The sequence below is a fragment of the Scomber japonicus genome, chromosome 12 (genome assembly GCF_027409825.1).
Source record: "Scomber japonicus isolate fScoJap1 chromosome 12, fScoJap1.pri, whole genome shotgun sequence".
NCBI lineage: Eukaryota > Metazoa > Chordata > Actinopteri > Scombriformes > Scombridae > Scomber > Scomber japonicus.
Genome location: NC_070589.1, coordinates 8,259,415 through 8,286,950, shown reverse-complemented (window position 1 = coordinate 8,286,950; position 27,536 = coordinate 8,259,415). Strand labels below are relative to the sequence as shown.

At 37.8% G+C, this 27,536-nt stretch overlaps 2 protein-coding genes across 2 annotated transcripts; one reads left to right on the top strand and one right to left on the bottom strand.

The window, feature by feature from the left end:
- Positions 1 to 1,973: 1,973 nt before the first annotated feature.
- Positions 1,974 to 23,830, top strand: si:ch211-14a17.10 (golgin subfamily B member 1). The gene is made up of 72 exons (XM_053330642.1): positions 1,974 to 2,046; positions 2,177 to 2,241; positions 2,510 to 2,534; positions 2,821 to 2,880; positions 2,952 to 3,041; positions 3,144 to 3,212; positions 3,302 to 3,400; positions 3,571 to 3,657; positions 3,806 to 3,904; positions 4,305 to 4,370; positions 4,461 to 4,550; positions 4,967 to 5,053; positions 5,144 to 5,233; positions 5,381 to 5,470; positions 5,698 to 5,781; positions 5,906 to 5,968; positions 6,065 to 6,127; positions 6,218 to 6,286; positions 6,425 to 6,508; positions 6,717 to 6,803; positions 7,429 to 7,512; positions 7,622 to 7,690; positions 7,807 to 7,896; positions 8,026 to 8,115; positions 8,212 to 8,301; positions 8,389 to 8,451; positions 8,541 to 8,603; positions 8,906 to 8,968; positions 9,059 to 9,127; positions 9,266 to 9,349; positions 9,558 to 9,644; positions 12,763 to 12,846; positions 12,956 to 13,024; positions 13,141 to 13,230; positions 13,360 to 13,449; positions 13,543 to 13,632; positions 13,720 to 13,782; positions 13,872 to 13,934; positions 14,677 to 14,745; positions 14,936 to 15,019; positions 15,161 to 15,247; positions 15,377 to 15,460; positions 15,587 to 15,655; positions 15,763 to 15,852; positions 15,942 to 16,031; positions 16,120 to 16,209; positions 16,325 to 16,414; positions 16,509 to 16,589; positions 16,705 to 16,767; positions 17,014 to 17,076; positions 17,379 to 17,441; positions 17,532 to 17,600; positions 17,857 to 17,919; positions 18,009 to 18,071; positions 18,814 to 18,882; positions 19,073 to 19,156; positions 19,298 to 19,384; positions 19,512 to 19,595; positions 19,722 to 19,790; positions 19,898 to 19,987; positions 20,077 to 20,166; positions 20,255 to 20,344; positions 20,460 to 20,549; positions 20,644 to 20,724; positions 20,840 to 20,902; positions 20,991 to 21,053; positions 21,165 to 21,524; positions 21,648 to 21,791; positions 21,902 to 22,045; positions 22,242 to 22,283; positions 22,369 to 22,416; positions 23,085 to 23,830. The coding sequence occupies exons 1-72, from the start codon at positions 1,974 to 1,976 to the stop codon at positions 23,636 to 23,638; spliced, it is 6,411 nt and encodes a 2,136-aa protein (XP_053186617.1). The 3' UTR covers positions 23,639 to 23,830.
- A 669-nt stretch (positions 23,831 to 24,499) lies between these two features.
- c12h14orf119 (chromosome 12 C14orf119 homolog) lies at positions 24,500 to 25,971 on the bottom strand. The gene is made up of 2 exons (XM_053330266.1): positions 25,210 to 25,971; positions 24,500 to 25,111 (listed from the first exon to the last, which is right to left on the bottom strand). The coding sequence occupies exons 1-2, from the start codon at positions 25,645 to 25,647 to the stop codon at positions 24,938 to 24,940; spliced, it is 612 nt and encodes a 203-aa protein (XP_053186241.1). The 5' UTR covers positions 25,648 to 25,971; the 3' UTR covers positions 24,500 to 24,937.
- Between the last annotated feature and the right edge of the window lie 1,565 nt (positions 25,972 to 27,536).

The following is a 27,536-nucleotide window of genomic DNA, read 5'->3' as shown; positions in this document are numbered from 1 at the left end:
CCTTTCAAATGTGGTTGACAGTGCATTGCATCATATTTTCTGTCAGGTGTAAGTTCACTGAGAACATTGTGCTTTCTTTTTTATATGTTGTTTTTGTTTAGTTTTTTAGTTGTTTTTTCTTCTATCACACATTCGAAATAAAAATAATCTAATCTAATCTAATTAGCTTTAAAATTAAAAGGACAAATGAGTACAAATGAAAGATTAAAATGTAAAGTTCTTTAAAAGAGCTCAATCATAAGCACAGGAGAAGAGAAGTGTTTTTAACCTGGATTTAAAAGTGTTCACAGTTGGGGCTGATTTCAGTTCTGCTGGTACTTTGTTCCAGTTGTGTAAAAGCTGCTTCACCATGTTTAGTTTGAACTCTGGGCTCAACTATTTGAACTGAGTCAGTAGATCTCAGAGCTCTACTGGGTTTATATTCTACTAACATGTCATTCATGTATTCTGGATCTAAACCATTCAGTGATTTGTAGACCAGTAACATAACTTTTACTGTTGGGCTCTAATTCTCAGACTACTTGCTCAAATACTTTCAACTGTACTTTTTGAGTAGTTAGGTGTCAAAGTCCATTCCAGACATCAGAAGGCCTTTTCATCTAATTTTGATGTAGGATTAAAAACATTTCTTCCATAAATCCATTTTTGGAGTCAGTAGGCTACTGCTGGACCTATTGTGGAACTTTATGACTTACTAATTATTTCTAGAATAATTAATAATAGTATTAGAAGTAAACTTTTTCCCTGCTCCAAGCACCTGTAGCACATCAAAATCCAAGCAGTGGGTGGCTTGGAGTTCTTGTGTAAATGTGTGTCTAAAGCCATGAGAGATCAGGCAATTGTTGCGCAAGCATGCATGACATTTTTATATTCTGATGATTCCACACTAATAAATACTTGCTCAGCATTCCCAATTCGCAGTATTTATTCTTTGGTAACTGGCATCACATTAGAGTGAGTGTCTTTAGCAAAAGAGATGTTTTATGTCTGGCAATGTAAAACAAATAAAACAAATGACAAAACATGACCTGGATAGTTAGTCATTATAAACACATGAACTTTACAGGAATCTGCCCACACAGATGGGAAAAAAGCTGAAGCTTTAATTCAAGCCGAACTAAACAAATACCACGTATTGTATGAGTCATGGGTAACAAACACCTGCCTGGCCCCCCATGCCCTCTCTTAGGGCCAGACAAAATACACCTTTGTCTTCTTTATTCTATTCCTCTTGTAATATGAATCAAGTCACAAGTTGGGTAATTGTTGTGATCTTCATGACTATTTAGGACTGTTTCAGTCAACGGGAAGCTTACTTTACATGTTATATTAATTTTTTTTTTTTTTTTAAGTATATTTTTTTGCCTTCAATGGACAGACAAGTGGAGAGAGACAGGAAACTGGAGGCAGAGAGAGGGGAATGACACGGAGGATAGGACCGCTCGGTGCGGGATTCGAACTGGGGTCGCCTGCTGTGAGGACTGAGCTAAACACCACCACGCATTTTATATTGATTTGTCAAAAGATATTTTACCTTATTAGATGGATAGATGGATAGATGGATAGATAGATAGATAGATAGATGATTTGTTGATCTTACAATCAAGGTCATCACAGTATTTGCTGAATATTGCAACACATGGGGAACTAAATGTGATGAAAATAATATCTGCTGAAAGCCAGCATCAGCAAATTAGAAAGTGAATTTAGACACACCTTAAATGCACTTTCACCATGCGGGTCAAACTCTGTGTTAAGATTGCTGAATTGGGCCCATGCAAGCAAAAATTTGGACATGCTTCCTCATTCTACGAAGTTGCTTCAAAATATTGATTATTCAGCTTACTCTTAGAAAAGGGCATCATAATCCAAAGCCAACAGCCAAGCCCCTGCCCCCATACATTGATCAATCAGCTGTTTATAAAAGCATTACAGTAACTGATAGAAGAAGACAGTTTCCAGTAAGAGGTGCAATGGCTGGCGGTTCTGTCTTTATTTGGGTTGCCCTCCTCTCCTGTGGCTTCCAAGCATCTGGCAGCAGGCATGGTAAGCAACAATAACCCATCCACATTAGTGAGCAGCCAATTAATATACATGTTTTAAATTCTCACAGCTACATTCAATTCAATTCCTAGCTGATTTTTTCTTGTTTTTTGTCAAACATCTGTCCTTCTAGATGTGAAAACTGCAGACAATCACACAAGAAATCCACAGCTGGACCATATCATTTTTCAGATACCAGTGAGTTCCCCAGACTGTCACTTATCAGATGAGATAAACATATTCATATAAACAGTTTGATACAGTTTGATAACTGTGTCCTCTCCTGTTGACTAAACAGCATTGATCACAGCGGTATAAATGTAATGATATCACAAATGCTGTTCAGGCTTATACATCTCTTAAGTGATTCAATATCAATATATATCAATATATAAATTAAAATGATTTTTAAAGTTGACTTTTTAAATTTATTTTAATTAATTCTTAATGTTTTGTTCTCTTACAGTCAGATATTGACGAAACATGCCCTGGTGAGTGTTTCATTGTACTTATAACTAACAATACATACATATTATGTGATTGTATGTGTGTACTTATCAGTTACAGTGACAGGGTTGCGGTACTGAGGAGTCAGCTTTTGTATGTTGATAGTAGTTAGTTAACACTGTTGAATGAGATAAAAGTAACTATTTTCATTGCAGTTTTGCACCATAAGTCAAGGCTCACATAGAGTACTAACTTCAACAGCCAACTGTGGAAACACATTATAATGCAGACTTGACATTTTACATTGCTCTCATGCCTTGTCTTTGTCAGGTGTGAAGGAACAACTTACGTCCCTTAACAGTCAGGCAACACGCCGCTACAACCAACTAGGTTAGTATACATCCTTTTAGGAGGTGTTGGCTAGCTTGTATCTCTGATTTAACCCCTGATCTTTCAAACAGATGGGGAAGCATTTGAGCTGAGGAGCGAGGTCAGACTGCTCAATCTGAAGCTTGCAACATGCAGTGCGACAGCCTCAGCTATTACTAACTGTAAGCATTTTATTGTCAATCCTTCTCTACATATCTGCCACATGTGGAAGTGATACACACAACATGAATACACATTAAAATTTATGTTTAATTCCTTGACAGCTTATCAAGACCAGCTGTACAATAAAATGAAAAGGCAGCTGCAGACATATGATAGCGAGACATTTCAGAGTAAGCCTTCTGTGTTTTGTAGCACATATCACACATCGCCATTTCTTCCAATTTTTTTCATCGCCTAATAATGCCAAACTTCTTTCTAGTTCTGAACTTCATCACACTCACCAGGGAGGTGAATGCATTAAGGAGGAAGATTGAAACGGCTGCTTCTAATTCTACTCAAAGTGCTATTGACACTACAGGTGAGTGCTGTTCCACTATTTTGTTCTATATCTGCTGGCGAAATTTTGCAGCCTCAATATTATTTTTACCTATAAATATTTGAACTTTGACCCAGCTGTTTGATATTCTATAAGGCTAATCCCGTAGTGATTCTGTGAGCTTTGTTTCATATCTAAACTTGTGCCTCCAGTACTGCAGAGACAGCTGCAAGAGAAGATCGATGAACTCCAGCATAAGAAGGAGCAGATTGAGAAAACCCTCTCAAACGCAGCACTCAGTAAGTGCACTTAAAAAAACAAGCCTTTATTAGACATTTGTATAATGGCCGTAAACACCAACAAATCTCAAGGGCAGGTCTTATTATGATTTTTGCCAACTCATTAGCTACTCACAAATGGTTGATTCGTTTTTATGTGCATGTTCAGTTTTTCAGATCGTCTCACTGCAAAATCAGATCTGGGATTTAGAGCAGGAAGAGTCAAGAAGAGGAGAAATCAGTCTTCAGCCCAACCAGAGGATGCAGGGTAAATTGTTGTAACTACCCGCATGTTTAGTTGTAAGACTATGTAACCCTTAAGAGGAGACATAACTCACTAATAAAACATTGAATTCATAACAAAACACACTTTTGCTCAGTTCAGTTCACTCAAGCTTTTTTTCTGCTACAGTCTGACTTTGTCCAGTATGGTAAATATTACTTTATAATGAACATCATTTTCTTTCTTAATCATTTATATTATACCTAAGCATTTATCATTATTTCATTCTGGCCACTTATTTCTGCATTGGCTGATGCTCAAAAAGAGTTACAGTGTTGCTTTAACATCCTATCACCTTATACCACCTTGATATTTATAAATGTCATTCTGCAGGAATCCATTTGTTTCTTATATTAATGATTCACTTTCTGCTCATTTCCATCAGCTCTACAAGGACAACTGGACCGGCTCATCAGTGAGCTGAGGGAAAAAGGAGACCCCAATTCAGCTTGTCAGTACATCTCTCCACACCATTTATAATTTGCAATGTCAAAGTTTCTGTATCAAACATTTCCTGACATATTCTCTGTTGGTCCTCCAGTGCTGGAGCTGATTTCTGTGCACAGTACGATTACAGTGACTCAGAGGATCCTCACTCTCCACATTGAGAAATCCAGAACGAATGCTGCTGGTAAGTAATTATTCTGTACTTCTTGAGATCTCATAGTGTTGTAGACCTTGTCTTGTTATCAGTGGTGATCTGTTAGAGATTTTAGAGACAGGTTTAACTTTGGATAGTTATGTCATTAATATATAATCTTTTCCTCAGGGTTCATTAGCGTCTTCTCCGTAGAAATCTGTCATTGTTTATTCTGAACCATTATTATTATACATTATAGTAGACTACTCTACTGTGTATTAATATTTCTTGTTGTAATTTATGTTATCTAGTGAAATGTGGAATTTAGCAGGAGGTTTGAACACTTGCAGGGCATTGTATGTCAAATTGTCATTAGGAGCTGAGCCCCCCTAAAAGTCTGATCCTACAATCGCCTCTGCTTGTTATCGAGAGGTGCTTGAATCCTTAATTTTTGTTTCTTTGGTTAGATTACCAAAAGCAATGGAGGCAAAAGCTTGAACTCCTTAAAAAGAAGATTATGCAGTTGAGCCGCGATGAGCATAACTCAGAACTTAGTAAGTGTGCAATTTTTTATTTAAAAAAAAAGAAGTTTAGTTGTTATTGTTTACAATGTCATTACTTTGACATCTTATTTTTACCTCCAGCCCAGGAAATTTTGGATCTTCAGTCTGAAGTGGACCGTCTTAGACAGTTGATGCAAAATGCCAAAACTGGAACTGATTCCAGAATTAAAGGTGGATGATCCTACAGCTTTTATTTTGTTGTTTATTGTGATATTATGAAATGATTACAAGGTGTACTTCTACAAATATTTCTTGAAATGTTTCAGTTACTCATACAGCAAAATCAAAAAGGCAAAAATGTATGTTTTTTCATCCTAGAATTAAGAATTTTTTTGGATGAGAAGAATAAACGGCTGAGAAACCTACAGGTACAGCTGGAGGAGACAGACTTTGCCCAGGCACAAATGAGTGAGTATGAACGGCAGTTATACATTACAACAAATATAATGTGAGATTGTTATATTTTCACTTTGGAAAAGAAATCTGCACTTACTGGTATTTACTTACTTATATTTTCTGAAATCACCAAATGTGACACCAAAACTACCAAAAGCAAAATGAAAATACATGTATACAGTTTAAATTTCTAACCTCTAAAATTTAATTTGGGCTTCTTTTTTTCTTACTTGGAGCAGTCATGAAGATTATCAGCTTAATGAAAGAGGTGAGAGAGCTACGTGATCCTGAGCAGCAGACAACATCAACAGGTCAAGAAACCAGTGAGTCACCATTTATTGCTGCCATTATTACAGTCCTGCCAAAACCATGTGATAATTGCCAAAAATAGCTGCCATAAATATTTGGAAAGATTACATTTTTTAATATTTCACTGTTGTAAATCAGCCCTGGAGACTTTGCTTCAAGCAAAAGAAAGGGAATACTCCAATGCTCTGGCTGAAATAGACGGTGAGTGGGTTTTGTCCTCATAAGAAAACAATATGTAACAAAAGGCACAATTACAAGTGAGAATGAATGTCCAGTCTTTCTCTTTCCAAACAACAGAGCTGCAGAAGACACTGCGATTAAAGACTGAAGAATGCTCTGGACTTGAAGAAAGATATCAGCGTATGTTGTTAACATGACTGCAGTTAAACAGTCTGATGATTCACCCTCCAGTTTCAGTTGTGATTTGGATTATGTTTCTGTTTCTATCAGAGGCAAAGACTGAACTTGACAAAAAGATTGCAGAACTGAACAAAACCGGAGACTCTAAAGAGGCACTGAGTGAGTGAAGTTACAATATTGTCATTAAGGCTTCAGCACAATATTCATATTCAGTAGAGATCTCTCCTATTTTCAGCTGATAGTTCTGTTGAGAATTATAAGCTGAGTAGTGATGTTTGCTCTGTTCTTCTGTGTCAGTCCTGGCCCTGATAAACCTGAAGAATGACCTGAAGGCTATAGAGGCTCTGATCTCCAACACAGATGACCCAGACAGGATCACTGGTGAGTAACAGTGTTAACAGTCCATCTTTGACTCTGCACATATGTATCTGTGTTAACAGTTTGTTTTGCATTGAGAAAGTTGTGTCACATTATCAGAGTTTTCACTCATTTTAACCAAGATTAGACTTTATAGTGTCTGTAGGAGACTGAATGACTGATGTTTTTCTGCCTCTCCCTCTTAGCACTGTTTGTCTTTGTCTCTCCACAGAGCTGAAGGGGCAACTGGAGCAGAAGCAAGACGAAGTGATTTTTAAGACTGCAGAAATAGAGAAAGTGTTTGCCAACCCCAGAATAAGTAAGCACATTGATTTGATACGCTGTGATCATCTGGTCACTGTTTAAGTCCAAATCATTGTTAAAGATATAAATTAATACTTGGTGTCTGATTTGTCAGCACTTCAAATATCAACTCTGTTGACACCTTATCATCCTCAAATGTAATTTCCTGTTTATTTTACTGAGTTTGACACACATCATGGCTGTATACAGGGAATAGAGGAGGTTTAACTGCAGGTATCAATAAGGTGCACGAAATCTCTGAAATAACACAATCTCATCAAATATTTGAGTTAAATCACAGAAACTGAAGTCAAAAAATGACAATTTTTACCCAAAATGTATAAACTCAACTTAACATTGCTGTTAGCATTGAGTATTAATGCACTTCAGTGTGTTGCCCTGTCCTCTTTTCTTTAATCCACTGATGTTTTGAGTATTAAATATCAGGCTGTTGTTGAGCAAACAGTCCTGTTTCACGCACCATAAGTACTTGTTAACTTTACACCAGTTAGTGTAGATTATGGAAATATGGAGTCATAAAAGGAGTAAATACACATTGTGCCTGTAATATTGAGGGCTGCTAAAACAGATTTCTCAAGCAATAAATCCAGTCAGGCTCACTGCATGTGTGTTTGTTTCAGTTTTAACAATCATTGAGCTGCAGGATGATATACGGGACCTTCAGAAAAAGGCTGCTAATGAGACCAATGATGCTGATATAAAAGGTAAGTCTGTTTTGAATGCTAATGCACCAAATTCAGAGTGACATTATTTGACAAATCAAATCACAAAAGACAAAATATAATCCTCATCAAGGACTACATTTTTTTGTAGGGTTGCAAAACAGATTGGATGATCTTCTCCGTCAGATTGATGACAAAGATGACGAAAACACAAAACTGAGTGAGTAGCAAATAAATTAGAGCAAATAAAGGTTCACAGACACGCTGTCCTGCTTATACAAGATTACTCATTACAGTATAAACTATATTTGGACATCTCATTGTTGTGTGCTTCAGTGCTGACAATCATGGCGCTGCAGATTCAAGTGGAATATTTGCAGAAACAGCTGTCAGAACGCCATACGTTACAAGCAGCTCAGGTAACCGGTAAGTATCTCCATCCATCCTTTACAATTCCCATATTCATCCCAATCCATACAACTAACATACAACATGTAGTTTTTGCATCCTGATTTGTTGCATATAACTAATAAATGTGTTTTCAATTTGTCTCAGAGCTCACAACCGAGCTCACAGACAAGAGGAAAGAACTGCAGAAATATGTCAGTGAGCTGACTGAGAAGAATCAGACAAATGCTGAATTAAGTAAGTAGAAAGTGAACACAGTAGTTACATGCATGATTAAAAATAACATGAAGTCTTTTTCTTCTATGATTAACATGTAATTTCTGTGTTTGTCAGTTCTGACAATCACTGACCTGCAGAACAAACTCAGAAACCTAGGAAAAGAAAAGGGTGATGAGGCCCAAACAACTTCTTCTAGAATTGCTAGTGAGTGTGTTTTTCTATCATGGTAGCATTGAATTCATGTATTAGCTGTACACACTTCTTAAACTGAAGTATAAATGGCCTTTCCAGAGCTGAAGGAACAGCTGAAGGATAAAGAGGAGGAATGTGATCGTGATCAGGCTGAGATCGAAGGTAAGTTAAGTCTGTGCATGTTGATGTTGCTGCAACAAGAAATGAAAGCAGAACATTGTCTTACTTTATAAACCTGTGTTTTCTACTAGCTCTGCAGAATAAACTGAACCAGACAGAGGCGCAATGTTCAAATTATGAGCAGAAACTACGAGGTGAGTGTTGTCTCTGCAGATTTTTACTTACTGTCCCTGCTGGCCAACAATGTCCAATAAACTGTGAGCACTCTATTGACTCTATTGTGGGAAATTATTGGATTTATTGTCTATTTTAAATCAAATAACTGTGGTCTCTACATCTTTGTCTGTCAGTTTTAGCAAATGATTGGATTTTTCACTATACAAAGAGATGAAATGATATATGAACCAGATTCCTTTTTTAACAGTTTTTGTCCTCATAAGAAAACAATATATAACAAAAGGCACAATTACAAGTCAGAATTAATGTCCAACAACAGAGCTGCAGAAGACACTGCGATTAAAGACTGAAAAATGCTCTGGACTTGAAGAAAGATATCAGCGTATGTTGTTAACATGACTGCAGTTAAACAGTCTGATGATTCACCCTCCAGTTTCAGTTGTGATTTGGATTATGTTTCTGTTTCTATCAGAGGCAAAGACTGAACTTGACAAGAAGATTGCAGAACTGAACAAAGCTGGAGACTCTAAAGAGGCACTGAGTGAGTGAAGTTACAATATTGTCATTAAAGCTTCAGTACAATATTCATATTTAGTAGAGATCTCTCCTATTTTCAGCTGATAGTTCTGTTGAGAATTATAAGCTGAGTAGTGATGTTTGCTCTGTTCTTCTGTGTCAGTCCTGGCCCTGATAAACCTGAAGAATGATCTGAAGGCTATAGAGGCTCTGATCTCCAACACAGATGACCCAGACAGGATCACAGGTGAGTAACAGTGTTAACAGTCCATCTTTGACTCTGCACATATGTATCTGTGTTAACTGTTTGTTTTGCATTGAGAAAGTTGTGTCACATTATCAGAGTTTTCACTCATTTTAACCAAGATTAGACTTTATAGTGTCTGTAGGAGACTGAATGACTGATGTTTTTCTGCCTCTCCCTCTTAGCACTGTTTGTCTTTGTCTCTCCACAGAGCTGAAGGGGCAACTGGAGCAGAAGCAAGATGAAGTGATTTTTAAGACTGCAGAAATAGAGAAAGTGTTTGCCAACCCCAGAATAAGTAAGCACATTGATTTGATACGCTGTGATCATCTGGTCACTGTTTAAGTCCAAATCATTGTTAAAGATATAAATTAATACTTGGTGTCTGATTTGTCAGCACTTCAAATATCAACTCTGTTGACACCTTATCATCCTCAAATGTAATTTCCTGTTTATTTTACTGAGTTTGACACACATCATGGCTGTATACAGGGAATAGTTATCTCAAGGCACTTTACACATAGAGCAGGTTCTAAACCGAACTCTTCAGGTTTTAACTTTAAAGAGACCCAACATTCCCACATGAGCAACAGTGGTGAGAAAAAACTCCCTTTTAACAGGAAGAAACCTCAAGCAGAACCAGACTCAGAAGTGGGCTGACATCTGCCTCGACCGGTTGGGGTTGAGAGGAGAGAAAGGAAGGATAGAGGAAGGAGAGGAGAGAGAGAGGAAGAGGAGAGAGAGGAAGGATAGAGGAGAGAAGCACAATGAAAATCAACAATGGAGCTAGATGGTCCGAGACTGGAATCTGTCATCCGGACGTCTACAGACCCAGATTACCTGTGAGACGAGAAAGCACAGACAACTCCGGGGAAGAAGTTTAGGTTATTGAATGCATTAATAGTACATGGATGTTAATGGATATAGATGGATGGATAGAGAGAGAGAAGGAGGAGGAGAGAGGAGCCCCGTGGATCATGGGAGTCCCCCGGCGACACAATAAGCACAACAAGCACAATAACTTCAGTTTTTTCTGAGTTTAGTAACAGGAAGCTGCAGGTCATCCAGGCCTTTATGTCCTTAATGCATGTTTGTAGTTTAGATAATTGGTTAGTTTCATTTGGCTTTATTGATAGATATAATTGAGTATCATCTGCATAACAATGAAAATTTATTGAGTGATCCCGGATAATGTTTCCTAAAGGAAGCATATATAAGGAGAATAGTATTGGTCCAAGCACTGGGCCTTGAGGAACACCATGTCTAACTTTTGTTTGCATGGAGGATTTATCATGAACATTTACAAACTGAAATCTATCAGATAAATATGATTTAAACCATTTCAATGCTGTTTCTTTAATGCCAATTAAATGTTTAAGTCTCTGCAACAGGATTTGATGATCAATAGTGTCAAAGGCATCACTAAGGTCTAACAGGATGAGGACAGAGAGAAGTCCATTGTCTGATGCGGTTAAAAGGTCATTTGTAACTTTTACTAGTGCCGTCTCTGTGCTATGATGAGCTCTAAATCCAGACTGAAAATTCTCAAATAAACTGTTACTATGGAGAAAGTTACACAGCTGATTAGCAACTGCTTTCTCAAGGATCTTAGAGAGAAAGGGAAGGTTTGATATCGGCCTATAGTTGGCTAGAACCTCTGAATCAAGAGTAGGCTTTTTAAGAAGTGGTTTAATTACAGCTACCTTAAAGGACTGTGGTACATAACCTGTCACCAAAGACAGATTAATCATATCTAATAAGGAAGTGCTAACTGAGGGAAATACTTCCTTGAGCAGCCTGGTTGGAATCGGGTCTAAGAGACAAGTTGATGGTTTGGATGAAGTAAGCATTGAAGTTAATTCTATAAGGTTGACTGGAGAGAAACAGTCTAAAGTATCAGGTTTAACAGCGATTTCTAGGTATTCTGTGTTAGAGGATAAATCAGTGCTTATTGATGGCAGGAGGTGATTGATTTTGCTCTCAATGGTTAAAATTTTATCATTAAAGAAACTCATGAAGTCATCACTACTGAGAGTTAAAGGAATACATGGATCAGTAGTATTGTGGCTCTTTGTCAGTTTAGCCAAAGTACTGAAAAGAAACCTTGGACTGTTTTTATTCTCCTCTATAAGTGATGAGTAGTAGGTGGCTCTGGCGTTACGGAGGGCCTTCTTATATGCTTTAAGACTGTTTTGCCAGGCTAAGTGAGATTCTTCTAATTTAGTAGAACGCCATAGTCTTTCTAATTTTCGTGAAGTTTGCTTTAATTGTCTAGTTTGGGAATTGTACCACAGAGCTGTTCTCTGTTGTTTAATGACCTTCTTTTTTAGAGGGGCGATGGAGTTCAGAGCTTTTCTCAGTGAGTCTGCAGCACTATCAACAACACAGTCAATCTGGGGGGGACTAAAGTCAGAATAAGTCACCTCTGTTGTATTGAGACATGGTATTGAGTTCAGTACTGATGGAATTATTTCTTTTAATTTAGTGACAACACCATCAGACAGACATCTAGTAAGAACATGTTTGTGTAACGGCTTATAGTCCAATAATATGAATTCAAATGTTATTAAATAATGGTCTGATAAAGAAGGATTATGAGGGAAAACTATTAAATGTTCAACTTCAATACCATATGTCAAAATAAGGTCAAGGGTGTGGTTATAACAGTGAGTGGGTTCATTCACATTTTGAGAGAAGCCAATTGAATCCAGTAAAGCAAAAAATTCAGTGTTAAGGCTGTCATTATCAACATCCACATGAATGTTAAAGTCGCCTACTATAATTACTTTATCAGTACTCAGGACTAAATTTGATAAAAACTCTGAGAAGTCAGATAAAAATTGGGCATACGGGCCAGGAGGACGGTATATTACAACAAATACAACTGGCTGTAAAGTATTCCAGGCTGGATGAGAAAGACTGAGAACAAGACTTTCGATTGATTTGTAACTAAGTTTAGGTCTGGGGTTAATTATTAAGTCTGAGTTAAAAATGGCTGCAACTCCACCTCCTCGGCCAGTATCTCGAGAATCTCTGAAATAACACAATCTCATCAAATATTTGAATTAAATCACAGAAACTGAAGTCAAAAAATGACCATTTTTACCCAAAATGTATAAACTCAACTTAACATTGCTGTTAGCATTGAGTATTAATGCACTTCAGTGTGTTGCCCTGTCCTCTTTTCTTTAATCCACTGATGTTTTGAGTATTAAATATCAGGCTGTTGTTGAGCAAACAGTCCTGTTTCACGCACCATAAGTACTTGTTAACTTTACACCAGTTAGTGTAGATTATGGAAATATGGAGTCATAAAAGGAGTAAATACACATTGTGCCTGTAATATTGAGGGCTGCTAAAACAGATTTCTCAAGCAATAAATCCAGTCAGACTCACTGCATGTGTGTTTGTTTCAGTTTTAACAATCATTGAGCTGCAGGATGATATACGGGACCTTCAGAAAAAGGCTGCTAATGAGACCAATGATGCTGATATAAAAGGTAAGTCTGTTTTGAATGCTAATGCACCAAATTCAGAGTGACATTATTTGACAAATCAAATCACAAAAGACAAAATATAATCCTCATCAAGGACTACATTTTTTTGTAGGGTTGCAAAACAGATTGGATGATCTTCTCAGTCAGATTGATGACAAAGATGACGAAACCACAAAACTGAGTGAGTAGCAAATAAATTAGAGCAAATAAAGGTTCACAGACACGCTGTCCTGCTTATACAAGATTACTCATTACAGTATAAACTATATTTGGACATCTCGTTGTTGTGTGCTTCAGTGCTGACAATCATGGCGCTGCAGATTCAAGTGGAATATTTGCAGAAACAGCTGTCAGAACGCCATACGTTACAAGCAGCTCAGGTAACCGGTAAGTACCTCCATCCATCCTTTACAATTCCCATATTCATCCCAATCCATACAACTAACATACAACATGTAGTTTTTGCATCCTGATTTGTTGCATATAACTAATAAATGTGTTTTCAATTTGTCTCAGAGCTCACCACCGAGCTCACAGACAAGAGGAAAGAACTGCAGAAATATGTCAGTGAGCTGACTGAGAAGAATCAGACAAATGCTGAATTAAGTAAGTAGAAAGTGAACACAGTAGTTACATGCATCATTAAAAATAACATGAAGTCTTTTTCTTCTATGATTAACATGTTTCTGTGTTTGTCAGTTCTGACAATCACTGACCTGCAGAACAAACTCAGAAACCTAGGAAAAGAAAAGGGTGATGAGGCCCAAACAACTTCTTCTAGAATTGCTAGTGAGTGTGTTTTTCTATCATGGTAGCATTGAATTCATGTATTAGCTGTACACACTTCTTAAACTGAAGTATAAATGGCCTTTCCAGAGCTGAAGGAACAACTGAAGGATAAAGAGGAGGAACGTGATCGTGATCAGGCTGAGATCGAAGGTAAGTTAAGTCTGTGCATGTTGATGTTGCTGCAACAAGAAATGAAAGCAGAACATTGCCTTACTTTATAAACCTGTGTTTTCTACTAGCACTGCAGAATAAGCTGAACCAGACAGAGGCGCAATGTTCAAATTATGAGCAGAAACTACGAGGTGAGTGTTGTCTCTGCAGATTTTTACTTTTCACTTTAACATGTGAACACTCTTTTAGCTCTGTTGTGGGTAATGAATGGATTTATTGTCTACTTTGAAGGAGAAATAAAAGTCTCCACATCTTTGTCAGTTAACAAATGATTGTGTTTTTCACCAGAGAGATGACATGATGTATAAAACACATTTCCTTTTAGCCATATATAATAGTCTTTTTGAATACATGAAGTCTTCTAGACAGTGGTGGTGTACCGAGGTTTCTTTAAAATGAAACCAGCTTTAGGGCCTACATCTAGCTCCAGCTTCAACTGCTCAACATTTTATGAATCAACCCCACCAGACGATTGATTTGTTTGAAAAGCTGAGGCATTATAGTTTGTTTTTTTTGTTACTGTCTCATAAAAATTGAACAGCCACAGATTGTTTTTCCCACAAGCCACCAGGGGGAGCTAGAGGAATTGCTTAACTTAAATAGATTGGTAAGGAATGAGTTAAGAAATGTTGCAAGTCCTTTGTGGTATTTTGTAGTTGTGGTGTTGTAGTGTTATTTCATTCATATTGTGGACATTATTAACCCCCCCTGGGAATCGGAAACAGTGACATATCAATAGATATATGATCATTCAATTCATTCAGGGGCAGTAAACCTTGCTGAGCACATATTGCCTGTCAAAGCCACAAATATGGGTCCTAATATTTTCCTCTGTATGTGGGGTATACAGCTGATGTGTATGTGTATATGCAGATTTGCAGAATGACCTGGATGACAAAATGAAGGAGCTGGAGTCCAAATCTAACAGTGTTACTTCACTTGGTGAGTGGACGGCCTGCATTACCGTTTTGCTCAAAGTGTTAGTACTGATAAAATGTGATTTATGACCTGTTCTCTGTCCATCCATGTGAGAGTGGAATTCTAGCTTATATTTTGTTTTACTCATATGCAGCCTGAAGGATTTGCTCTCTGTTAACTAACATTGACATAAACAGTACAATTGTTGTTTCAGCTCTTCAAATTTCCACATTATCCCTGCAAATTGAGGAGCTAAAGAACCAACTAGAAAACACTGAATCCAAAAGCAAGATAAGAGGTAAGTGTGTGTTTCGTTGTCATTTTATATTTAGATGTAAAATACCTACTTTGCAGCTTAAACTTCATAACAGTGATATGAGGTATGAAGAGCAAAGAATATCAACAGAGTTAAAAAATTGCCTTTGTCTGTGTTCTGCAGAGCTTGAAGCAATTATAGAGGAGAAAAATAAGGAGCTGGAAAAAAAGAAAGAGGAGCTGAAGGCAAGAAGTGCTCAACCACGTAGACGTGAGTTGCATTGTGTTAGCATTGATTGACAACCTGCTGACACAATCAAAATCACTGAATGATATGTATAATTAAGGTGGCTGATGATACATGCAAGACTATGATTATTAATGTTAACTCTCCTTTCAGTTCTAGAGATTATTGAGTTACAAACACAGATTGAGAAACTGTCAAATGTCGCAGCAAATGAGTCCGATTACTTTAAGATTCAAGGTGAGTGACAGAAATATATATCTTGACTGTATAGACTAAGGACTCAGGACCAGAAACACTGTTCTATTACAAAAAAGTACATGTGCTTTTATGAAATTATGTTTTGATGTTGCCGCTTGTGTACAGCACTCCAAGATCATCTGAATCATTTGATTAACGGAATTCAAGATGAAAACAACGAGAATACTAAACTGAGTGAGTCATCATCATAATTACAGTAAAATGAAAAGGTTGTGTCATTGTGTGTGTTGGTCTTGTATTCAGTGAATTTCCAGAATGTAATCCGGTCTTTCTTCTGTTAGCATTTCAGATCTTGGCTCAGCAAGATGAAATAGCAAGACTGAAGAAGCAAGAAAAGAAGCAGATAGAAGCAGACTTGGAGAAAATTAAAGGTGGGGAGCAGTATATATTCCTTAAATGTATTCTATATGCTTTTTCGTGCATTTTGAGGAAATAAAGCACAATTCTGTCTTTCTTGAAGAGCTGGAGAACGAGCTGGACGACGTCAGGAATCAGATAAAAGAAAAGACAGCGCTGCTGGAATCAAGTGATTTGAGGGTTACTAATCTGTGTAGGTATTTTGTTTAGTTGGAAAAAACTGAATTATTCATTTGCTTCTGGATATTAAAAGTATGTTGCTGTGTCTTATTATCATTTAGCGACTCAGATTATGGAACTCCACAAGAAACTCAAACCACTGGAAGACCAAATATCAGACGTAAAAAACACAAACACAGAGAAGCTTGCAGGTAGAGAACAAAATGGGACATTTTTATTGTTATATGCCAGAAAAAAAAACATTACATATACAAAGAGTTTTATGTCTCTGATGATGTATTTTGTTGATCTCTAATTTGCTTACAGAGATTCAGAAGAGACTGGAGTTGACAAAGAGGCAACTGCAAGACAGTGAGCGTCAGCTCAATGATGCAGACGCGAAGAATTTTAACTTGTGTATGAAAATGTCTTATTTGATCATGTTTTCGTGTCATTTTGTTGGTTTCTTTTAAGGTCAAAATAACAACAGCTGTGTTTGTGTGTCTGCTAGTGATGGAGATTGCAGAATTGAGAGCACAACTGAAAAAGGCTGAGAAAAAGCCACCAAAGGTGGATGGGAACAAAATCAAAGGTTTGTCAGTCTGTTACTTTCCTATTATGTCTCTGCTGTCATTCAGCACAATCAGTCTAAGGTGAAGGAAATCTAGGTTTTGAGAGTTGTGAGAATTTGATGCTTTCTCTCCCAGAACTGGAGCAACAACTACAAACACAACAAAGAGAGAAGAAGATACTGGAACGCACAAATAATGGTGTGTACTGCACATCCTACTAAATGTTTCATTATTATGTTGGCTTATGTTTGAAAGCAGAACATTGCCTTACTTTATAAACCTCAGAATAAACTGAGCCAGAAGGAGGCGCAATGTTCAAGAAGTATAAATGACCTTTCCAGAGCTGAAGAAACAACTAAGTTAAGATTGTGCATGTTGATGTTGCTGCAACAAGAAATAAAAGCAGAACATTGCCTTACTTTATAAACCTGTGTTTTCTACTAGCTCTGCAGAATAAACTGAACCAAACAGAGGCACAATGTTCAAATTATGAGCAGGAACTACGAGGTGAGTGTTGTCTCTGCAGATTTTTACTTACTGTCCCTGCTGGCCAACAATGTCCAACAAACTGTGAGCACTCTATTGACTCTATTGTGGGAAATTATTGGATTTATTGTCTATTTTAAATCAAATAACTGTGGTCTCTACATCTTTGTCTGTCAGTTTTAGCAAATGATTGGATTTTTCACTATACAAAGAGATGAAATGATATATGAACCAGATTCCTTTTTTAACAGTTTTTGTCCTCATAAGAAAACAATATATAACAAAAGGCACAATTACAAGTCAGAATTAATGTCCAACAACAGAGCTGCAGAAGACACTGCGATTAAAGACTGAAAAATGCTCTGGACTTGAAGAAAGATATCAGCGTATGTTGTTAACATGACTGCAGTTAAACAGTCTGATGATTCACCCTCCAGTTTCAGTTGTGATTTGGATTATGTTTCTGTTTCTATCAGAGGCAAAGACTGAACTTGACAAGAAGATTGCAGAACTGAACAAAGCTGGAGACTCTAAAGAGGCACTGAGTGAGTGAAGTTACAATATTGTCATTAAGGCTTCAGCACAATATTCATATTTAGTAGAGAGCAGCTCTGTGTTTGTCAATTCTGACAAACACTGACCTGCAGAACAAACTCAGAAACCTAGAAAAAGAAAAGGGTGATGAGGCCCAAACAACTTCTTCTAGAATTGCTAGTGAGTGTGTTTTTCTATCATGGCAGCACTGAATTCATGTATTAGCTGTACACACTTCTTAAACTGAAGTATAAATGACCTTTCCAGAGCTGAAGGAACAGCTGAAGGATAAAGAGGAGGAACACTCTCGTGATCAGGCTGAGATCGAAGGTAAGTTAAGTCTGTGCATGTTGATGTTGCTGCAACAAGAAATGAAAGCAGAACATTGCCTTACTTTATAAACCTGTGTTTTCTACTAGCACTGCAGAATAAGCTGAACCAGACAGAGGCGCAATGTTCAAATTATGAGCAGAAACTACGAGGTGAGTGTTGTCTCTGCAGATTTTTACTTTTCACTTTAACATGTGAACACTCTTTTAGCTCTGTTGTGGGTAATGAATGGATTTATTGTCTACTTTGAAGGAGAAATAAAAGTCTCCACATCTTTGTCAGTTAACAAATGATTGTGTTTTTCACCAGAGAGATGACATGATGTATAAAACACATTTCCTTTTAGCCGTATATAATAGTCTTTTTGAATACATGAAGTCTTCTAGACAGTGGTGGTGTACCGAGGTTTCTTTAAAATGAAACCAGCTTTAGGGCCTACATCTAGCTCCAGCTTCAACTGCTCAACATTTTATGAATCAACCCCACCAGACGATTGATTTGTTTGAAAAGCTGAGGCATTATAGTTTGTTTTTTTTGTTACTGTCTCATAAAAATTGAACAGCCACAGATTGTTTTTCCCACAAGCCACCAGGGGGAGCTAGAGGAATTGCTTAACTTAAATAGATTGGTAAGGAATGAGTTAAGAAATGTTGCAAGTCCTTTGTGGTATTTTGTAGTTGTGGTGTTGTAGTGTTATTTCATTCATATTGTGGACATTATTAACCCCCCCTGGGAATCGGAAACAGTGACATATCAATAGATATATGATCATTCAATTCATTCAGGGGCAGTAAACCTTGCTGAGCACATATTGCCTGTCAAAGCCACAAATATGGGTCCTAATATTTTCCTCTGTATGTGGGGTATACAGCTGATGTGTATGTGTATATGCAGATTTGCAGAATGACCTGGATGACAAAATGAAGGAGCTGGAGTCCAAATCTAACAGTGTTACTTCACTTGGTGAGTGGACGGCCTGCATTACCGTTTTGCTCAAAGTGTTAGTACTGATAAAATGTGATTTATGACCTGTTCTCTGTCCATCCATGTGAGAGTGGAATTCTAGCTTATATTTTGTTTTACTCATATGCAGCCTGAAGGATTTGCTCTCTGTTAACTAACATTGACATAAACAGTACAATTGTTGTTTCAGCTCTTCAAATTTCCACATTATCCCTGCAAATTGAGGAGCTAAAGAACCAACTAGAAAACACTGAATCCAAAAGCAAGATAAGAGGTAAGTGTGTGTTTCGTTGTCATTTTATATTTAGATGTAAAATACCTACTTTGCAGCTTAAACTTCATAACAGTGATATGAGGTATGAAGAGCAAAGAATATCAACAGAGTTAAAAAATTGCCTTTGTCTGTGTTCTGCAGAGCTTGAAGCAATTATAGAGGAGAAGAATAAGGAGCTGGAAAAAAAGAAAGAGGAGCTGAAGGCAAGAAGTGCTCAACCACGTAGACGTGAGTTGCATTGTGTTAGCATTGATTGACAACCTGCTGACAATTAAAATCACTGAATGATATGTATAATTAAGGTGGCTGATGATACATGCAAGACTATGATTATTAATGTTAACTCTCCTTTCAGTTCTACAGATTATTGCGTTACAAACACAGATTGAGAAACTGTCAAATGTCGCAGCAAATGAGTCCGATTACTTTAAGATTCAAGGTGAGTGACAGAAATATATATCTTGACTGTATAGACTAAGGACTCAGGACCAGAAACACTGTTCTATTACAAAAAAGTACATGTGCTTTTATGAAATTATGTTTTGATGTTGCCGCTTGTGTACAGCACTCCAAGATCATCTGAATCATTTGATTAACGGAATTCAAGATGAAAACAACGAGAATACTAAACTGAGTGAGTCATCATCATAATTACAGTAAAATGAAAAGGTTGTGTCATTGTGTGTGTTGGTCTTGTATTCAGTGAATTTCCAGAATGTAATCCGGTCTTTCTTCTGTTAGCATTTCAGATCTTGGCTCAGCAAGATGAAATAGCAAGACTGAAGAAGCAAGAAAAGAAGCAGATAGAAGCAGACTTGGAGAAAATTAAAGGTGGGGAGCAGTATATATTCCTTAAATGTATTCTATATGCTTTTTCGTGCATTTTGAGGAAATAAAGCACAATTCTGTCTTTCTTGAAGAGCTGGAGAACGAGCTGGACGACGTCAGGAATCAGATAAAAGAAAAGACAGCGCTGCTGGAATCAAGTGATTTGAGGGTTACTAATCTGTGTAGGTATTTTGTTTAGTTGGAAAAAACTGAATTATTCATTTGCTTCTGGATATTAAAAGTATGTTGCTGTGTCTTATTATCATTTAGCGACTCAGATTATGGAACTCCACAAGAAACTCAAACCACTGGAAGACCAAATATCAGACGTAAAAAACACAAACACAGAGAAGCTTGCAGGTAGAGAACAAAATGGGACATTTTTATTGTTATATGCCAGAAAAAAAAACATTACATATACAAAGAGTTTTATGTCTCTGATGATGTATTTTGTTGATCTCTAATTTGCTTACAGAGATTCAGAAGAGACTGGAGTTGACAAAGAGGCAACTGCAAGACAGTGAGCGTCAGCTCAATGATGCAGACGCGAAGAATTTTAACTTGTGTATGAAAATGTCTTATTTGATCATGTTTTCGTGTCATTTTGTTGGTTTCTTTTAAGGTCAAAATAACAACAGCTGTGTTTGTGTGTCTGCTAGTGATGGAGATTGCAGAATTGAGAGCACAACTGAAAAAGGCTGAGAAAAAGCCACCAAAGGTGGATGGGAACAAAATCAAAGGTTTGTCAGTCTGTTACTTTCCTATTATGTCTCTGCTGTCATTCAGCACAATCAGTCTAAGGTGAAGGAAATCTAGGTTTTGAGAGTTGTGAGAATTTGATGCTTTCTCTCCCAGAACTGGAGCAACAACTACAAACACAACAAAGAGAGAAGAAGATACTGGAAAGCACAAATAATGGTGTGTACTGCACATCCTACTAAATGTTTTATTATTATGTTGGCTTATGTTTGATACTACCACTGTTTCAACCTCCTCCCTCTGTCAGACCTAAAGGAAGATGTCAAAGAACTAAAAATGTGCTGCAGTGATGTCAACACCCAGTGTGAAGGTAAGATACTGAAAATGACCCTCTTAAAGCATTGACACATGAAGTAGAACTCTCCTTGACATTCGGTGGATCATTTGAAGTGGCTTTTGAACCGAATTTTTCATCTAACAGATTTACAGAAACAGCTGCAACAGAGCCAGGAGGATACGGATCGCCTGCAGCAGCGTTTGAAAGACAAGGATGCCGAGCTCGCACAGCTTCGAGAAGAGAAGGATGCAGAGCTCGCACAGCAGAAGGATGCAGAGCTCGCAAAGCTGCGGCAAGAGAAGGATGCAGAGCTCGCACAGCTGCGGCAAGAGAAGGATGCAGAGCTCGCACAGCTGCGGCAAGAGAAGGATGCAGAGCTCGCACAGCAGAAGGATGCAGAGCTCGCACAGCTGCGGCAAGAGAAGGATGCAGAGCTCGCACAGCTGCAGAAGGAGTTAGAAAAACAGGCGAGAGAGAATAACAAACTGGAGCAGGAAAATAGCGGTAAGTTCCCCTCTCTGCTCATACACTAAGTATGTAATAGAAGAAAAGTTAATAGCTTAAAGCAGCAAGTCCATTCAGTCTGTCATTTAATGTAGTTTTTGAGCAATATATTTTATTAAACAGATTTACAGAGACAGCTGCGACAGACCGACAGCAATGCTGATTGCCTGCTGCAGCTGCAAGACAAGGATACCATAATCACCCAGCTGCATAAGGAGTTGGAAAACCAGACGAACGAATATGACCAACTGCTGCAGGAAATTTGCGGTAAGTTCCGAACTCAGTATGTAATAGAAGAAAAGTTAATAGCTTAAAGCAGCAAGTCCATTCAGTCTGTCATTTGATGTAGGTTTTGAACAATACATTTTACTCAACAGATTTAAAGAGACAGCTGCGACAGAGCGATAGCAATGCTGATTGCCTGCTGCAGCTGCAAGACAAGGATACCATAATCACCCAGCTGCAGCAGGAGTTGGAAAACCAGGCGAACGAGCATAACCAACTACAGCTGGAATATAGTGGTAAGTTCCCCTCTCTGCTCATACACTCAGTTTGTGATAGAAGAAAAGTTAATAGCAGATGAGGTGGAATAACAATCTGCAGAATGAAAACAGAGGTATGTTTGACTGTCTGGGGATGTGTACAACAGAGTAATGGCGGTAGTTGTTTTTGTGATTTCTAATAAAATCCTGTTGTCTCATTCTGTCTCCATTATAGAACTGGAAAATGAGAAGAAAAAACTCTCAGACTCGCTGGAAGGTAAAAATTAGTTTAGTGCAGAGAGTACAAACATAGTATCACTAAATCCCCCCTCACAGTTGTGTTGTTTTTGCTCTCTCCTCAGAACTTAGAAACCAACTGGATGATGTTGAGGATAAAACTATCCATCCCAGTAAGTCACACGTACTGTATTATATAACCTACACATAGATGACCCCACACACACATCCATGCTACTGTCTAGAAAAAACTGTATGGTTGACTTTAAAGGGGGACCAATTTTACACAGTAGTTTTGACCCATAATGGTGCATGTCGTCTTTGTCAAGTCTGAGGTGTGGAAGATTTGAGATTCAATTTTATTGTCATTCAGCATAGCATCCAAGATGCAAAGAGAATGAAATTACAAGCAAAGCTCTGTTAAACATACAATAAATAGAAATAGATATATAACTAATAAATAATTGAAATAATTCATTTCTGGACAGGTATGAAGTATGGAGAATGTAAATGTGCACATAAATAATATTGCACATTTTCATAATAGCTGTTTGATTATTTATGCAAGAGAAAAGCACCAGGCAGATGGAGTCTGATGTTGTCCAATTGCATTGTGGGAAAATTAGGATCCAGTGTTTTTTCCAGGAGCTTGACCCCTTCTAGGGACTAAAAGTCTGGATACCTCAAGCTTCTGCAGCTTCACTTTGAAACATTGTTTGTCAGATTAATCTCTTGTGACCACCCTAACTTTATGTAAGTGATATATGAAGTACTTCGTAAAACCTGATGAGGTCCATTTTCTTTCTCAAAGATCCACAATCTCCTACATTTCTGTCTACAGGGAGTGTGACCTTCGATCCAGACACAGCACACGCAAGAATACTTTTGTCAGCAGGTAACACTGAGATGTCCACTGCTACTCGAGAACAAAATGTCCCTAACCTTCCGGGCCGGTTTGACGTGGCTCTTGCTGCCCTGGGCTCGCCTGGCTTCTCATCTGGCAGGCAGTACTGGGAGGTGTCTATAGCTGGGAGGCTTTGTTTCCAAATTGGGATGGCCAGTGAATCTTCTCCCAGAAAGGGAGCATTATCATTCCATCCTTCGACCGGTTACTGGACTATAGTCCTAAACAAGCAGGGCGTCTACAAAGCTTTTGATAAGAGAGTTGTCACTCTTCGTGTTCGGACACACCCTATTACATTCGGTATTCTGCTTGACTACAAGAAGGGCCAAATCTCTTTCTATGATGCTGGTGCCAGATCTCATTTGTACACATTTACGGGTCAGAGGTTTACAGACAAAATCTATCCATTTGTCCTTTATTGTGTTGAGGAACATGATAATCGATCTCCAATAAGTTTGCTTCCTCCTGCATCAATTGACTGGATAAATTAGGAAAGGCGACAGGTTATGTTTGTACTATCTGTCCAATCTTATTCATGTGACTCATTTATGATGATCTCAGTAGGCTACATGATACATAATCTCTGTAACTGTACAATATGTCATACACAGACCTCTGTTAATTCTGTTTCACACAATAAAACAACACCTTTATCGATAGAGATTTCTCGGCATACATCTTGATGGATCTCTATCTTGGAAAAAATTAATTGGCACAATCACAACTAAAATTACTAAAAGTGTTGGGATCTTAGGAAAAGTTTGACCCAAGATAAACACGGAGGTAGCTCTGAACAAAACCCTTCCTCCGTTTTATCAGGAATTGTATTCCTACTGTCACCATTTTCATAACATAATACCTTTAAACTCAGGCCTCCTATATGTCAAACATCCCAGTTAGTTTGGTCTACTCTACAGAGGTTCAGCATTTTGGAATACATTACCATCACAATTATTTTAACTTAGTACCTGTAAATTTGAAGAAAGCTGTAAAAGGTTTGTTTTTATTGTTGTAATCTTATCCTTATGGACTATCTGTGTAAACAACACACTGATCCTAATTTTAGTTTTCTTTGTGCTACTGTACAATATATACAGAGATTTTTTTATCTGTATTTTGTGAAATCTGATCTCTCTTTCGACCTTATTAAACCTTTTAATAATCTTAGTTTTCTCTTTTTCCTTTTAATGTAATCTTCATACTAGTGGAGAGTGCCTAGAATAAGCCCCCCCAATGGTTTTTTGCACTTCTCCAACACATTTCATGTTGCCTGTGTATGTGCATAATCTGTATACGTGTAAACTAATCAAATCAAATAAAACAACAAATATACAACAATGAATTCCGTTTATTCTTGTAAGTTTACAAAAAAAAATGTCCTCTTGTACATGTCATCCAGATACACAAAGTAGAATTTTCTTAATTATAATTCTCTGAAGTGTAATTCAGCCAGATATTAAATTGGTTTACTTCAAGTTTACGTAATAAGGGTTGCTAAATGGCAGAGCTTCACTCATGATGTAAGCATGAAAGAACACTTTTTTTTGTTGTTGTAGAAAGCGATGTAATGTTTGGTGCGGCCCTGAAGAATCTGGTGTAGAAAACTGAATCGAAAAAAAGCTTTGTTGAACTGTTCTGTTGCTGAAAATGAAATGGATAACCTTCAAGTCCCATCATAGTTAGACATATTTCACTCAACCAGAAGAGGATCTTAGATATAATACACATTTCTCTTCAAGTTGCTTTTAAACACATTGTTATCACATCTGCTTCTCTATCACAAGTATTTCTCAGTCTCTTCCTGCTGTACCCGCTACACTCCTGTAGAAGTGTGCTACAAATGTTGGGTCCCGCTCCTCCAGTATGTGCAGGAAATGATTCCTCTCCTCTTCTCCCCAAGAGTCAAACCACTGGGTCCACAGGCGCAGCTGGCATTCAAAGATGTTTGGTAGTCTGTCTTTAACCTGGCCAAGATGCAAAATGACAAAACAGATGTTAAATGTTAAAAAACCAGACATGACACCAGTCTATTGCCTAGTCGTGAGAGTGCATCAAAAAGTACCTGAAGAGTACTGAGAGAATCTAGCAGGGTGCAGACTTTCCCAGGAACAGCTTTTCCCAGCAGGTCCTGCAGAAACCTCTCCCTCTGTGTGGGGGTCCAGCCCTGGAACCAGCTCAGGACGCACCTCTGCTCCTGAAGGGTCACATATGAGATGGGCTCCAGGTCTCTAGCATGGCCTGCACTGGGAGAAGCACAGGACAGGTTCTCTAGGCTCGGGGGGCAGGTGACGCCCTGCGGGACTGATGGAAACACGTCCAGGCTGGGAGAGGAGAAGCCGGTCCAGTTTTGGGATGCCATGGTGGATAATCCCTGTGTGGGACCCCTGAGACTGGAGTGGTGAGGGCTACACAAGTCAGTGGATGAAAGTCTGTGAGTGTCAGTGGGCTGTTGCTGCTGCTGCTGCTCTGAGCTTTGACTGACATGACTGAACCACGACATGTTTGGAAAGAGGTTTGAGTCAGCCTGAGAAGAGCCAGCGGTTCTTCTCACCGGTTCTGCTGTAAATTAATCTCAAGTGCCAGCTGCTGCCGAGAGGGCAAATCCTTTGGTGTGGGTAACGTTAACATGTAGCTTTTATCACTGCATTGGCAACGTCGGAGTCTGAATGTAAAGTCGGCTGTATCACACTACACTGCTCTTAACACAAATGGCTGTTTCTACCCAACTTTTTGGACATGAATTACTTTGTTGTCGGCATATTTGAAGAGCAGCGACGTTCAACCAGACTTGTGCTAATCTTGCTAACAAATGTACTTCTTGTTGTTGTTTGGTTTCACTGGCGGACTACAAAGCAACGTTGAAGTTGTATGTCGCCCCCTACTGGATTGGAGTGTAACACCATGCCATTACACTACAAAAGCTAACTGGATATCTGTATATATAAATATTACATTCCTTTAAACTAAATCTAAATCTAAATATTTCATACTTTTTGGACTTCTTTGAGTTTTGATGGAAGTTAACATATTTCCATCTATTACTACTACACTACTAATACATTGGAATACTTAAAATTGTACTATATGTGCTTTATAGCATAAAGACATATAGAGGTACTTCAAGTGTATTTTTTGTAGTGTATGCCTGAGCCCCCCCCCCCCCCCCCCCCAAGAAAAAATAATGATCAGAATCTAAGTTATATATTTGATATTACTATGCAACCCCCTGAACACCAAATATGACATCACATTAAATACATTAATTTGTACATTAGTACCCATTTTATAAAATAAAATAAAAAACAACAACAAATTAAATATTGTTTCTTAGGAGTACAAAGTTTTTTATATTATTATTTATAGAAACTGTCACTTACAGCATGTGACATCAAGACAATAACAGAAACACTCACTCTCTTTCAGTTGGTTGATACATTTAAACGTAGCAACAGGAAGCAGAGCAAACGTGATAATAATACAATAAATAAATAATAACATAGAAAAATAACTTAACAAAGATAGGAATAACCCCCTAAAGCCACATAAATGAGCATATATGAGCTATATCGCTCCTCAGTGCATTTGTTGATTTGTGTTCATTCAGTCAACATCTTTATTTTACACACACTCATACACACATGCCCTCACTACTGATTTGACTGACGCTCACATTTCATGGTTTTTCCATAGTTCAATTTAGTTCAATTTGTATTAACACTTGACAACTCTGAAGTATAGGCAAAGTAAAAACACCCTACAAAGTTGTGAACATGGTAATGTAAAGAGTCAAAGTTCACATACAACATGCTATTAATCAAGTGTACAATTTTTTTTTAAAATTGTAAACACAATAACAATGTGTGTTTTCTTAAGGGCACCATAAGTTATATACCTGATGAAGATAGATTTATTGAGATCAGAGTCCCACAGAAACCATCATACTTCATTGACTGGAAAGACTGGAATATCATAAAAAGAAAAAAGACAACAAAGGACTGCAGTGGACAAATGTCATTTCTAAAGGATTGAGGACCGAGTATCCATATTGCTCAATTGGATTCAAAAGGCACATAGCCTACTAAAGGTTTTAAGATGCAAAGAAACAAGCCCTGAATTCTAGTGTCTTGGTTACTGCCAAGGACTGCCCAGTCACACTTACTGTCACAGTAGATAGTAAAAACGACTAAGGAGCAAAAGTGGATTTTCAAGGAGCATTCATAATCAAATGGAACTGAAGAGATAACCGGGAAGAGCAGATGACAGAGATATGATAGTCCAAGACTTACAAAAACAATTTCCCAGAGCCATGTGTCTATTGAGAAGCCAGCAAAAATAGATGAGGACATAATGCAATCTGACTGCAGAGATGAGGCTCCTACTCCTCAGGTG

What these genes read in the sequence shown, in the direction of transcription:
- si:ch211-14a17.10 (XM_053330642.1), top strand. Translation starts at nt 1,974, where the DNA reads ATGGCTGGCGGTTCTGTCTTTATTTGGGTTGCCCTCCTCTCCTGTGGC. An exon ending in GCCCAACCAGAGGATGCAGG is followed by an intron (nt 3,905 to 4,304) that starts GTAAATTGTTGT and finishes CATTTCCATCAG; the next exon opens with CTCTACAAGGACAACTGGAC. An exon ending in TAACAGTGTTACTTCACTTG is followed by an intron (nt 14,746 to 14,935) that starts GTGAGTGGACGG and finishes TTGTTGTTTCAG; the next exon opens with CTCTTCAAATTTCCACATTA.
- c12h14orf119 (XM_053330266.1), bottom strand. Translation starts at nt 25,647, where the DNA reads ATGTCGTGGTTCAGTCATGTCAGTCAAAGCTCAGAGCAGCAGCAGCAG. An exon ending in ATTCTCTCAGTACTCTTCAG is followed by an intron (nt 25,112 to 25,209) that starts GTACTTTTTGAT and finishes CATCTTGGCCAG; the next exon opens with GTTAAAGACAGACTACCAAA.